The 15,075-nt window shown below is 38.0% G+C and overlaps 1 protein-coding gene across 4 annotated transcripts in view; it reads left to right on the top strand.

Moving 5' to 3' along the window:
- Positions 1-15,075, top strand: part of TRPM3 (transient receptor potential cation channel subfamily M member 3) — a 395,690-nt gene that overhangs the window by 213,453 nt on the left and 167,162 nt on the right. For all 4 annotated transcript variants that reach the window (XM_034773284.1, XM_034773283.1, XM_034773282.1 and 1 more), the window contains exons 4-5: positions 9,315-9,528; positions 13,221-13,345. In XM_034773284.1, the coding sequence (XP_034629175.1) occupies positions 9,315-9,528; positions 13,221-13,345 (339 nt within the window). The remainder of the gene's footprint in view (positions 1-9,314; positions 9,529-13,220; positions 13,346-15,075) is intronic.

Raw genomic sequence — 15,075 nt, 5'->3', positions numbered from 1 at the left:
ACTTAACCAGTTCAACCACCTCTACGCATGACTGCTGCTCCATCAAGAGAAATCTTACAGTATTGGACTGGAATACTAAAAAAGAGAACACAGAGATGATTTTCATATATAGAACTCTAAGGGATACAGTAAATGATATTTCTACACTATGTGGGCCAAATTCTGCCCTGAGGTATAGATGTTCAATTGCCACTGAAGTCTATTATCACATTTTAACAAACACTAGAGCACCAATACTATAGCATCTAACGGTAACTTTTGACTTAGTATATTTATGGAAAACCAGTACATATTATTATGGATAATCGTATCTGTGACATGCTGGTATTCTATTAAACAGCTGTTGGAGGAAATCTGGACTTATTTTAACAGTATCAGAGAATAGGAAGAACTAGGAAGACATTTGCATCCTGCCAACCATTCAAAGTCATTAAATCACAAGAAAACAAACAAGTTTTGAATGGATGAAAAGCTTTCATAAAGCCGCCAGACATTCAGAAAGTCTATTGATGGGAAAAATGCCTTCAAATCGTAGCCATTCACTAGCAATCTCTGAATAGCTGAGCTTCTTACACGCTATTGCAGATAAAAGGATACAAAGCTCAACATGCATATGACCAAAGTAAGGTGAGGACAACCATGAAAGCAGGTCTGCAGAACTGTAATGGTGACTGCTTTTTTTATGATAAACTAAAGAGGTAATGAGATAAGTGTCTCCCTTAAGGCCACCCTTATGGTGCCTGACAGCCCAAGCACTGTGGGCAGGAAAGTGTGGTGTGAGAGCTGGGTAAGTACGTAAGCTTAGTTGTTGTGGTTCTAATAGTGAAAAGAATGCAACCTATACAGTACCTGACTGTGCATCTGAATTTACCTTCTACAAGATTCTCCTTTTGCCAGACAACCAAAGATGCAGCATTCTGAAAAGACTGAGATGGCTGATATTTTTTCAGACGAACTAGATGGCCATTATTGCCAGAGATTAAGTGAGAAAAATGAGCAGCCTCCAGAACCTTGAGAAATAAGACTTAGATAAAGAGACAAATGCATATCAAACTTGCATATTTTCAGGAAACTTAACACTTACCCTCACATTAAATGCAATATATAAGTAAGTGTAGCATAAAGTTACTCCTGTTAATTTCCTGAGTACGGGTAAAATCTATTGTATCTCATTTAACCTGTATGGTAATTCTTTGCATATGCTGAGTTTTAGTGGCAACCATTGTAGATGATTATTATACCCACTTTAAAAATGGATAAAACTGCAAAACAGCAAGGTTAAGTGACCTGCTGAAGATCACACCAATAGTCAATGGAAGAATTTGTACCTTGTAAAACATGCTCTGAAGCCTAAGAATTGATGGTATTCAGCAAGATAAAACAGAATTGAGTAATATCATCCAGATCTGTGGTAATCACAAAACTATAAAATCTTGAAGGATTAAGAGCTGTGAGGATGACAGGTATTTTATTAACAGAAAGGCAAATGAAAATATAGGCCTCCACCACCCTGCAAGTTATCCATGGGACAGATACAGGGAAAACTTGATCTCTGTTTATATTTAAATAAAATGGGGGGAGGGATAGCTCAGTGGTTTGAGCATTGGCCTGCTAAACCCAGGGTTGTGGGTTCAATCCTTGAGGGGGCCACTTTAAGGCTATAACTGACTCAGTGTAAGCTTCCTGTCATACCCCCAAGGGTCCTTTGTAAATTCTGTGGAGCCTGATTCAGAACAAAAACTTTTATCTTCTAATCAAACAAATTGGCAAGCCTAAAACCCACACTAATTAATATTAATAATTAATTATTAATACTATTAATTGTTTAAATTAACTAATTAAATTCCCATATTATCCACATTAATATTATCACTGCACCCTAAATCAGGCTACAAATGGAAGTTGGTCCAACAAAAGATAGTACCTTACCCACCTTGTCTTTCTGAGATTTTGTGAGACATACCATATGAAATGATCAGCGAAAGCCTGTGTAGTGCTATTCTATCCCATATTTCATCAATGTTATGTATTTACCTACAGCATTACTAATGCAGAATATCTACTTTCTGTTCACATCTCCGGCATATATGCGATGGTGATACATTTTTAGTAACATTTAAAGTAGTTTTCCAGTGCCTATTGTGGAATTAAATTTACCATTCTCTTTTCCATTTATCCTTTTAATGTTTGAGGTGAATCATTTGGATAAATTAACTCTCTTATGGCAGAGTATATTTGAGATTAGATTACAGTGGTTGTTGAGATCAGTTAATAAAGTGGTATTTCCTCATTTCTTGTAACAATTGAGTGTCCTATAATACTATACCCACGTTTCTAGGTCTGAAATTAGTCAAAATTTTCTTTGTTTTTATAAAATGGTTAATCCTGTTAATACTCAGCAAATGCATTACAAAAATTCACCCTTCAAATGTATATACAATCTTTGTGGTGCGGCCAGTATTAGCACAGGTAGACAGAAAATAACAGGTTTTGCAAGTTTAAGCAAAATCTTCTTTATAAACATTTTCTTGAACTCCATATTTAAGTTGTTCAATCTTTAGCGTTTCAGGTTTAATTTCCATGTGTTTTTTTCCCTCTTGCAATCAAAATAAAACACACTTGCACACACAAAAAAGAAGAGACTCTATTAATGTTAATCATTTTTATTGTAATTAAGCACAATGTGCTCAGCACTGTACCAGACATAAAAATACAGACAATTTTACCCACAAAGAGCTTACTGTCTAGCCATAACAGAGACATACTAGACAAGATATACTGGATAGCCCCGAAGAGGAAATAAGTAGGATTTTGTTTTAATAAAATGAAATTGTATATAAACCTACAACAACAAATCAAAACTCAGAATTTGCAGGACAGAGCTTGTAGCACAGCTCATCGGAATATAGTTACCCAGCTTCCATGTATTAATCTCTCATCTATTTGTTGGCACCAACCTTCTGCTGTTTTATCAAATTCTTTATATATCTTTTAAATTGTTTTATTACCAAAGGCCTCTGGGCACTAAATACAAATCTTCCCCCACCCAAAAACTAGCTACATGGCTCAATCAATAAATGGCTGAGGTTCATCAAAATGTTTGGGGTTTTATTTGCCAAGGACCGCCACTTTGCCACATTGCTATGGTCCTCTGCCCACATGTTCTGCTCCTGAAAAAGATTTGCCTCACACAAAGGAGCAGTAAAGGGCTGGGAAAGAGGCTGAGCCGTGCTAACTTCCATCATCTTTTGAAAGAGGTTGGAAGAATGGAGACAGGAAAATTAAAAGTCAATGTCATCAACAGATCTTCTCCTGGGTGGAGAGATACCATCCAACAGATGTGTTAGCTAGATTTGAGAGATGCAGTAAAATGTTTTAAGGCACCTGTTTGAAAAGCTTGAGAATCCCTCTTTAATGAATAAGAGGTACCTGGTTTACTAAGTAAGTCATTATTGCATTTAGGAGGGCTCCTAATGAATTATAAAACAGTACATGGTATGCCATCAGGTTTTATATCAACCCCAAGAATACATGCATGCAACACGTTGCTTGAATGTCTGTTACTAATTAAACTCCAAAATATGAAAAATGAATTGACTGAACAGAGATTTTGGGAGTCTGGTCCTTGGTAGACCAGGTGGGAACAATCATGCATTGCTACACTGTGCATTGAATTTAAAGGACCAAGTTAAACTGCTGTCTTGAATTTATCCTCTTCTTTTTAACACACAAATAATTCTGGAACCCCTTTCATTAACTGGGACATTAGAATCCTATACAGATTTCTAATTAATTCTGCTTTGCTGAACTAAAGTTGCTTTGATCATGGTTAAACAAGGTTGGATGGATAATGGCTGCTTGAAAGGTTCACAGTGAACTAAATACATTGGTTCTATTTTTAATAACTTCCTGCTAATCCAAAGTGTTCAAATGATACTTTTAACATGCTCATTGAGTCTCTAGCATATGTTTGCAACTGCAGAAGACGGAAAGTTTATTACTGTGGAAAAGACTTTGTGTCCCTTACGTTGTTCTTTCATGTTGAAATGCATCATTGTGGCTATGAGGCAGGTAAACAGATTTGGCAGATACAGCTTCTCATATGTAGCTTCAATGTGTTGTATTTTATTAAAGAGTCTTGGAAACCAGCCACAACTAAAAATGTGTTTTAGGTTTTAAAAAGTATAGGAGATTTGATAAAACTGCGCAGAAAAGATCTTAAAAAGCCGTTCGGGCAGGGAGAGAGAAATAAAGGGGGATAATCTATAATCCTTTGACATTAAACCATGAAAAAGACAATGGGTTTTATTTTTTGACTTAGCAAATTATTAATACCAGTATTCAAAATACATTTACAGCATTTGAAATAATAAGGGTTCTGAAGAAAAAAAGTGAATGAAATCACAAAGGCCTAGATCAGGGGTGGGAAAACTATGGCCCATGGGCCACATCTGGCCCATCAGACCTTTTAATCTGCCCTCAAGACCCCGCTGGGGAGCAGAATTGGGAGCTTTCCCCGCTCCGGTGCTCCAGTCGGGAGCTTGCCTTGCTCCGCTCCATGCGGCTCCCAGGAGCAGCCAGGGGGCTCTGCATGCTGCACCTGCCCCAAGCACCAGCTCTGCAGCTCCCATTGGCCAGGAACTGTGCCTATGGATGGGGCAGCGCTCAGAACTGCGTGGCCCAGCCTCCGGAGGGGGGATGGACCACTGTTTCCTGGAGCCATTTCAGGTAAGCACCACACGGATGCTGCACCCGAGCTGCCCCGTGCCCCAATACCCAGCCCTAATCGCCCTCCAAACCCTTTGATCCCAGCCCAGAGCAACCTCCTGCACCCCAAATCCCTCATCCCCAGCCCCACTCCAGAGTCTGCATCCCGAGCCAGAGCCCTCAGTCCCCCCATGTGCCCCAATCCTATGCCCCAGCTGGCCCTCCATACAATTTCCATACTGAGATGTGGCCCTCAGGCCAAAAAGTTTGCCCACCCCTGGCCTAGATCCAAAACCCATTGAAATCAATGAGTGCTCACATTGACTTTCTTGGGATTTGAAAAAGGCCCTAAAATATTAAAAAGAATATGAATAAAGACCCTATCCTGCTTCTGTTAGCTAATGAGAGTTTTGCTCTTGTTTATAACGGGAGCCGGATCAGGCCTTTTGTTGTGAGGTACAAACAGCAACAGATTCAGAGATTCAGCTTAGTTTAGAAAAGCATCTGAAACTTTGGAAGGTTAATTGAGGTAGGTAAAATGGTCATGTCATCATCCAGTTGCCACTAGTGATAAAATACAGGAGGAAATGTCAGATTGTGTTGCAGAAGGCAAAGTATTAGGCAGTATGTTAATCTAGGGAAAATTTAGAAATACTTAAGTGTCATGTCTGTCAACAGCAGAATGAGTCTGTGCAGTGAGTTTGTAAGTTTCTCCCTCAAATTATCATTGTTATTAGTAATCAGCCAGGTACAATGCACACTGCAGTTTAAGTATATGTATTCTAATAGAGGCATTGTGGTTGGAGAACTGTATGGCTCAGAATATGAAAAATTTTACCTCTAGATTACTACTGTAGTTCAATTCTAATCTAAATTGGGCTATTTTGCAGCCATCTGGCTGTTTATTGGTCAATGAGAAATGAGTTTGAGTCTCTGGCTAATCCCTTGATATGAAAATAAAGCATCATAATCACAGCTAGTATTAAGTGACATTCTTGTTGACAGGCTCAATAGTCAAGCCATGGATTAAATGGACATGGGAACTTGAACTATTCTTTCATCCTATGATGTGGCCTGTCTAAAGTAGTTCAGTGGTGAGGCAAAGCACTTTGGCAGGTTGCTGTGGTGAAGCTTGTACTTCTGCTTCCTATATTGTACCTGTTCTGTTGATAAATAGTGATGCTGTCAGTTTGGCTTCTTTCACAAGCACCAAATTCTCTTCTATAAAAATATAATCACTTAAGAAGCTGAAAGGTGGATATCAGCCAGAGAGACATGGGGAGACTGATGGAACTGAGCAATGGTTCGGTTCAAGTTGATAGTTAAATTTAAAAATCTTTCCAAGCAAGTGGTGGTGAAGGAAGTCAGTAATGGCAGCAGAATCTAAACAGAAAAGGGAAAAGGTCAAATGTTCCACTACAAAATTGAGAGAGATAAATTATTAATATGATCAAAAATAGTTTTAAAAGCATTTATTCATAATTTAGTGGATGCCTGGGAAGTGATGACAAAAGAATTGTCCCATACACATTAAATTACATCTGAAGTGATTACAAAAGAATTATCCCAGGCACACCAATCAGAAAATGCCCCCCACAAGAGCTAAAATGAATAAGATAAGAAGTCTACACATTTCTTCTCTAGAAAAGAGAATCCAATATTTTAGCCCGTTGGCCTTTTCTCAGGGGACTTTCTAAGATTTAAATTTCCTTTGCATTGCTGGTTCTTGTAGTTGAGAAGACCCACTCAGATTTGTTTTACTCACATTTCTTCTTATAATGTAAAATGAAATTTTATCATGAGTATAGTCCTTTTTTCTCTCCTAAACAAGAACAAATGGTAATTTGAAATTAGTGATAATTTTCAGATAAGTAAAAGGAAATATTTCTTCAATATCTTGTAGTCAGCTTATGGAATTTGTTACTGCTGGAAGTCGTAGAAGTGGCTGAATAAGGAGTCAATATTTTTACCAGTTGGTAGTTATGCAAGCTAAATTTGGGTTAATGAAATCATGTGTTTTATGGAATAAACTGATTGCTACAAGGGTCAAAAGGAAACCTTCTCACCCCCAGTCACATTTTTGCAAAATGGTTAATGTGCATCCTACGCAATTTTTGCCTTCATTTTAAACATTAGGTGTCTGTCATGAGTGGTGGCAGGATACAGGACTTGATCTGAGCAGGAATGGCACATGGGCTGGTCCTACAACCTCTGTTTGTAACAAATCTATATGAACATCATCATCAGTTAAAATGCATATATTCATCCTGGGAGATTGAATACATCAGCTCTCATTGCCAACAAAACAGGAATATAATACTCAGACCAATGGAAAATCTTCTCTCCTTTAACTATTCACAGGGTTCAGCCTTTTGACATAAACACCCTCAATAATAGTTACAGTATGTGGCTGCTAACCCCTGCCATGTAATAGTGATATAACCTTTTGTAACCCCAACTTCTGTCTTGTGACAGGGTGAAAGAACTAAAGATTAGTGTCTTACCAACATTCCTGTGTGTCCCAAGTCCATGATCAATTCTGAGCGAAGGCCAGAAGTTATGGGCTTCATGCAGGAACTACTGGGTGAAATTCTGAGTGAAATCTATTATCTTCAGCATTCAGTCAGTGCACTCAAATGCCTAGCAGAGCTTGCCTTTCAATTTCAGCAATCCAGCCATTAAAGCCATTACACGCATACTTAATAATTCATTACATGCTCATCAGATATACACTACATAGGGCCTTTTGCCCCCAATAAAAAGACTTAGCTGCTGTGGGGAGTATTATTATAACAGTAGAGTGAATCAATATTTTCTAATTCTGGCATGCTTTGCAATTGGACCAAGTTCTTATTCTGTTGGTTTTCTCATGATCATTTGTGCAAATGGGGCTCTGCTTGCAGGAATGTTGAGAATGGCTATTCCTCACGTGAATACCCATATTTGCATGCAACCACAGATATTCACATTCATGCCAGAAATACTCTCTCCATCTGAAGTTTCACATCCACTCAAGAGGCAGAAAATACCATGTGACTTACTGTAGATGACCAATCGCAGACCATAAAAAAGGAATAGACATAGTAAAAATGAACAAAATGTTCATGTGATGTTGTCATCTACTCTGGATTTTAGAGTACAGATGTGGAGACCTGCATGTGAACCCCTAAACTGAATTACCAGCTTAGATCTGGTCTGGCTGCCACCACCCAAATAGTTTGAGTCATTTGGGAAACTCTGTCTTCCCCCCCAAAAAACCTTTCCTTCCCTGGGTAGCCTTGAGAGACTCCTCCACCAATCCCTGGTGAGTCCAGATCCTATCCCCTTGGATCTAAAAACAAGGAAAAATCAGTCAGGTTCTTTAAAAAGGCTTTTAATTAAAGAAAAAAAAGGTAAAAGAAAACCCTCTGGGAGATAGCATACAAGCTGATCTCACGGACAACAGATTCAAAACACAGAGGATGTTCCTCTGGGCAAAACCTTAGTACACAAAAGAATACCCAATTTGATTATCCCCTAATGCCAAGACAAGTTACAAAAAGAAAATAAACATAAACCTATTTATTCCTTTTCTAATACTCACTACTCCGATAAGAGGCTGATTCCTTGATCTTTTCCACTCCGGCCAAAATTGAAACTGATTCTAAACAAAGGAAACTTCCCTCCTTTCTTTTGAAACATCTTATCCCCTCCACTTGACATCTCTGGTCAGGTGTCAGCTAGGCTATGTGAACTTCTTAACCATTTACAGGTAAAAGAGGCATTAACCCTTAACCATCTGTTTATAATATGTTCACTGAAATGTACTAATAAATGTTCTAAAACCAGATATGCCTATATTGAAGTCTGTGCTGTGAATGTGAAGGTTATGCTGATAAACCATGAGGGGTGGGGGAAAGAAATATATTAGTGGAAGAATAATTGTATGTTCTCTAGCTCAACCAGAAGTTATGGGCTTGATGCAGGAACTACTGGGTGAAATTCTATGGTTTGTCTTATGCAAAAGTTTAGTGTAGGTGAACCTAATGGGCCCTTCTGGTCTTAAAATGAGACATCAGTCTGTGCGTAATAATTTATTCTTCATTAAATCCACACAAGTGAAACAAGTTGAAAGGGGAACCTTAATTCAGCCATTTCCTAACTTCTGAGTGCTGGACTTTGCAACCCTTAACCTTAAGTTAAATGCAGGCATGTCCACTATTACATATTTTGTAGATATTTTTCAATACATTTGTCTGGAATAAAGAGAGTTCTGAATGGAGGTCTGATACCATCTGCCCCTATGGCCTGGGGCAAATCACTTAACCTCTCTGCCTTAATTTCATCATCTGTAAATTAAGGATAATATTTATCTATGAGCACCTGACCAGGGTGTTGTGAGGATTGATTGATTAATTATTGCGAAAAGCTTTCAAGAGGGTAACCTCTGTGAAATTGCTATCTATAATTGTCATGGTCTGTAGTTTCATAAATTGCTTTTTAAACCATCAAAGTTACAATTAATTTTTTTTGTTGCAAAAGTTGTATGTTTTTAAAATATTTTCTTGGTGTTACACATCATGAGTCATAACCAACCTTTTTCTTTATCAATGCCCTTAATTCTGCAGTATGTACGTGTGTCTTTTGACACAAAGCCTGATCTTCTTCTACACCTGATGACAAAAGAGTGGCAGCTTGAGCTCCCCAAGCTTCTCATCTCTGTGCATGGAGGCCTTCAGAATTTTGAACTTCAGCCAAAACTCAAGCAAGTCTTTGGGAAAGGTCTGATTAAAGCCGCCATGACAACTGGAGCATGGATATTCACTGGAGGAGTAAACACAGGTAACAAGCAACATTAAAATAAGAGCTTTGTGGCATCAGGGAGGCTTTCATCATTTTAACATCATGATTTAGAATCAGTCCAATTAAGAGAAGCTGAACCATTCTATGGTGTCTTTTTTTATTATGCATTAACAAGAAAATGCCAGAATAATACGTATTGAGCAGCTCTCCTAGAATAAAAGGTTTATTAAAGCATGAAAGACAGATTGTGAAGTCCAAAAAATAAAACCTGCTGTGAGACAATCTGAAGTGTTTTGTCAGAGGGGACTTCATGAGACTAACATCAATGGGCCCAGATACCATTTATGGAATCGAGTGATCTGCAGCTAGCAGCCTGAAAGGGTAGCTAGTTCATAGTTATTACAAACAAGAAACTTGCCACTTCATTAAGGAAAAATATTTTCATCCAAAAAAAAAAGAGGCAACTTTTATCTTTCACTTATAAGAACAAGTCAGATGTGACAGAGAAAAGAGTTTTTCTATTTTCTGTGCCTGAAAAAACAAAAAGCCTTTTAATCTGAATAAAAGTCATCTCCCTCCCCCTTTTCCCCTCTCCTCTTCCTTCCCACCCCCACTCCCCCGCACTCCCCGTGGATTAGGATCTGAATTTTTTTAAGGGTTTTTTTTTCCAATTGTCCTTGCAGAAACAGAGATAACATTTCAATTTATATGCAAAGTTGAACGCATCCAAATTTTAGAGCCCTGACATGGAATTATTTTCTACCTGTCCACATGAGTTATACTGTCATGGAGAGACTAAAATGATGAGGAGGCAGGAAGTGGGGGCAGGGAAATGAGGTGAGGCAAAGCATTCTACATATGGTGAATGATAATATGTAAAGTTGAAGTATGCACATGTGAATTGTTGTGACACGTTATCTGTACCTGAGTCAGCACAGCTACCCTCCATCAATATTTCAGCATTATTTAATCCTTTCAGTACCTTTCAGAGAGTAGCATATTCATTCGGTCATATTGATAATATGGGCCTGATACAAAGCTCATTGAAGTAAAATGGGAATCTTTGCATTGATTTAAGTGGGATTTGGATTAGGCACTACATATTTTGAAGCTTAGTTCAGAACATGCCTAATGAGATTGCTTTGTTTTTTAATATATATTGAATTAAAGATGACTGGAGTAATTGTTAGCCCAGTTTCCTTTGTTTTTTGGCTTTCTGGAAAGTTTGCCTTCTACTTAGCTTTCACACACCTACAACAGAAACAGAAGGAGGTGGAATCTCTTGATATTTTTTTTAAACATCCCCAATGCCTCAGTGGGAGGAAGAAGGAAACTAGAACAATGGTTGGCCTGCAAATTGGGGTGGTGATAATTTTATTAGATGTTCAGATAATGCTGTGTTGAGTGTGGCAGATATAGATAGAAAATCCTAATTAAAAATGCATCCGTCTGTGGACCTTTTGACCATACCGCAATAGGCTCACCAACTGAGCATTGCAAACCAAGCTGCAGAGATGTCTTCACAGGACTGAATATGAAATTGTGTTTTATAGAATAAGACTGGAGTTAAGAGAAAAAGCTTGATGTCCATTATAGCAGTTTTCAAAGTGTCATAACTGTAGCTGACAACAACAAAAAATCCCAAATTGATATGAACAGGTTTTTTTTTTCTGTGCCAAAAAAATTATTCATAGTCAAATAAGACTGTTAGAACAGCCACTGCTGTGTATTACCCTAAAATCAATCCTGAATGTTCAATGACTTCTAATTACAACATAAAGTATACAGAGTAAAGAAGAAGAGAGCTCCGGGGTCAGATTTTTAAACAAGTTAGGTACACAGTTGTGAACCTAATCTCTACTTGCAGTTACCATAGTTGCATGCACAACTCAAAAATTCTGCACATAAACAGCTCATTTGCACATACAACTATAAAATTTGTTTTGCATAATTGTGGTAACTGTGCGCTTAAATTGGTGTCCAATTGTACATGTAAATTTGGTACCTAATTTGTTTGTAAATCTCACCCATTGTTTTGGATAAAAATTCTTTCCAACATTTCCTTTCTGAAGAATATTAGCAAGCCCTATTTAAACGCAAGGTATGACTGTTAACCTGAAGTGTGTGTATACATTAGCTGCTGCCACTCACAATGTACCCATAATATGGCACTATACACATATCATACATGGAATGGCAACTAATGTAGTTAAACAGAGAACTAGGTATAAGTTAATAAAAGGCATAATAGAAACCCCCCTAAAATGTTGCCCTCAGAGTATTAGTTTTAACGACATAACATAGATAGCATACGCCTGACTCACCCCTATATCTTCTTATAAACAAATTGCTTTCAATATGCATCTGGTAGCAGAAGCTGTACTCACTAGAAAGCAATAGCTTTCGCAGACAGAGAAGACCTGCTCTGCACCATCAGGATGTGGGATCACAGATTCATTTGGCTGAGATGTGTGCATTTTGCCCTCATCTGCCAGACAATGTGGTGGCAGCTGGGGAGATTAGAAGATTAGATGTCAGGTTTTTTTCACTGTTGATTTTAAATGGGTATAAGAGAGCAGTAGCTATGGGGAAACTTGTGGTTATTGTCTGACTGTTGTAATGTTACCCTGTCACTTTACGATTCATGGAACCAGAGCAGGGAAACAGTAAAGAAAACTGATTTAAAAAAAAATCAATCTAAGAATGTAATTTGGAACCAGTTATCCCCTCAGTGAGCACAAGTAGATTTTAAATGCATTTTATGCAAAGTTGTCAGCAAAGAAGAGCAAGTGACATTAAATTCCACGTGCTGTTGTGCTGCTGTTAGTTGCAGTCAGGTGATAAAAGTAGCTCTTGATACAAGCTGTGTCAAAACCGTTAGGAAAGTGAGCTTGGAAAGCAGAAAAGAAAGCCTGAGTCCAAGAGCAACTCTCCGGCCTGGCACATTACCCTGTACATGTGCACGGTACAGGAGTTAGCCCAGGAATGTGATTAAAGTAGCCAGAAGTTGCTTTAGACAGTGCAAACAGTAATCAGAATATGGCAAGCCATGGGGCAGTCATTTTGTGTGCACCAGTCTCCACTTCCTTGCGCTCCCTGCTGGCTTTTCCCTGGCTCCCTATGGGAAACTATCTCAAGTGACTGGATTTGTGGTTTGATGGGATGGTGCCACCGCTGTCTACAGCTGTGTGTAATGATGCTTTCACAACATTTCCATCAGGATTTCAATCACCTTACTTGTGGGTCACATGCCTGAGATGTTTCAAATTTGGAGGGGACAATCATGCAGGCTACACATTTTTTCCCCTTTTCTGAGCATTTCTGCATACTTGGAGAGGATACACACCACACATATTAGAATGTGTATGTATCTGGATACAGATGAGAAAAAGCAAATTTATGATTGTCAACATCATCATTTTCATTGTTGGAGTTGTACAATTTGTTGTTTACATTATTTTATTCAATAAGGTTGTATGTAAAATTCACTGAACTAGCAAGGCACTGTATATATCAATCTAAATCATTTTATTATGGCCCCAGTTCTGAAAAAAACACTTAAGGAAATACTTAACTTTAAGCACATGCTTAAGCACTGTGCTGAATAGGGATGGGATTACTCACATGCTTAAAGGAAAGCATACACTTAAGTGTTTGGCTGATTCCAGACCAAAGTGACCAAAAATGCTGTGCTTTGAATTTTTGATTATGCGCCTGTTTCTTTTTTTCAGGAGTCATTCGGCATGTTGGAGATGCATTAAAGGATCATGCCTCAAAATCCCGAGGGAAGATCTGTACCATTGGTATAGCCCCCTGGGGAATAGTAGAGAACCAAGAGGACCTGATTGGCAAAGATGTAAGTCCTATGGGATCTGTGTCATCTACAACAAAACTGTATATTCTGGGTTATTTTTTCCTTTACTTTTTCTCAGTGCTTCTCAGATAGAAGTAGTATTTGTAGTAAAGCTGCTTGGTAAAAGGCAAAAAGTCAGGCATTTTCATGTTCTTAAATTTATATTTTGTGGGAGCATAGCAAGATTAGAACAGGAAATCCATCCTGTAGATTATGTAAGGCTCATGAAATAAGGCATTCCAGTTCTTTCTAATATATTTTGTATGCTTTTTTCTTTTGAAAATAAAAGACAAGGAATTTCCATTAAAAATCTACTTTAAAAGCTTGTTAAAGTTGCACAGTAAATCACTAAATGTCAGAGAATGCCAAAGCTAAGGTTTCATGCACAACTTGAACTCTGCCCTCTTTTGCAAATGTACTATGTTGTAGTCTTGAATTCAGTAATGACATACTATTTCCCAATTAATATATTATATATATATAATTATTACACAACCTTGGAAGGCTCATATTCTGTGAATTCTTTATTCAAGAGCCAGGGCTGCACAGAAACCCTGCCTCACATATCTTCTAAGGAGTGCAGGTAACATTTACCATGCATCTTTCTTCATGTCATCCTTTTTAGGGCTCAATTTCTATCTATCCCTCCCACCTCAGGATCTCCCTTTCTCATTATAAATAATATAATAGCTTTATAATCTGCCTGCTTTCTTGACTTTGCCTCATTTGAAATTTCCCTACCCCTTATTCCAGAGTATTTTGAATGAGAACTTGCGATTGACATTTTGGGTAGATGCTAGAAATCCCAGTCTATATTCTACTGGAATTGGTTTATGTATTTATAACAATTGTATTACAGAATACAGTTATTTTATCTGAATTACTTTAAATCTGTGTCTTCCCACCAGGATTTATTCATTTGCACTTTGTATAGAATGGGGAAAGGCATTCACTTATAAGTTAAATTGAAAGGAATTACAATAAGAGTAAAAAGGAGTGGATTCAACTGGAATTTATAGCAATTCACTAAACAACATGTAACCACAAGAGCGGGAGAGAATCGTGGGGTACAACTTTGCACTGTCTACACAGCCTCCAGCCTTTACATAATACAATACTAGGGCTCAATCTGCCAAGATACTGAGGGTGCTCAGAGCCTGGTTGGAGATGGTCATCAAGGAGAGGGCTCTGTGGGAATAATTCAGAATCCTATTGTGACATAATTGGGAATTCACTTAAAAACTAAGCCAAAAACTATAGCAACCACAGGAATAAAATATTCCTGGTGATTTTAAGTGCAAGGCTGACACAAATGCTGGACTTCAAACAGTCAGACTTGACTTAAATTGTGTGAAATGAGTGGCAGAGTATTGTTTTGGAATTTAGGGATGAGCCAAGAGAGTAGTAATACTGCAAAAATGAAAAATGTTTTGAGAATTGTAGGCTGGCACAGCTAGTCGGCAAATTTCAAAAGGATGCCACTGTCTGAGTGACAAACAAGAGGATTTTTTGCTGAACTTTGCCATCAGTTTACAACCATGCAACTCCATTGAAGTCAGTAGGGTTGAGACAAAATAGGTGGGGTAATATCTTTATCGGACCAACTTCTGTTGGCATGTACAAGCTTTTGAGCTTCATAGAGCTAAAATATTTATGGCCTTTGAAGTGTACGTATAAGGAACAAACTGTAACTTTGTATCTGAACCCTTCTGTCTCCAAACTTTGATAGTTTA

The sequence above is a fragment of the Trachemys scripta genome, chromosome 6 (assembly GCF_013100865.1).
Source record: "Trachemys scripta elegans isolate TJP31775 chromosome 6, CAS_Tse_1.0, whole genome shotgun sequence".
NCBI classification, from domain to species: Eukaryota; Metazoa; Chordata; order Testudines; family Emydidae; genus Trachemys; species Trachemys scripta.
The sequence above is the reverse complement of the archived record's forward strand: the minus strand, read 5'-3'. Positions and strand labels throughout refer to the sequence as shown.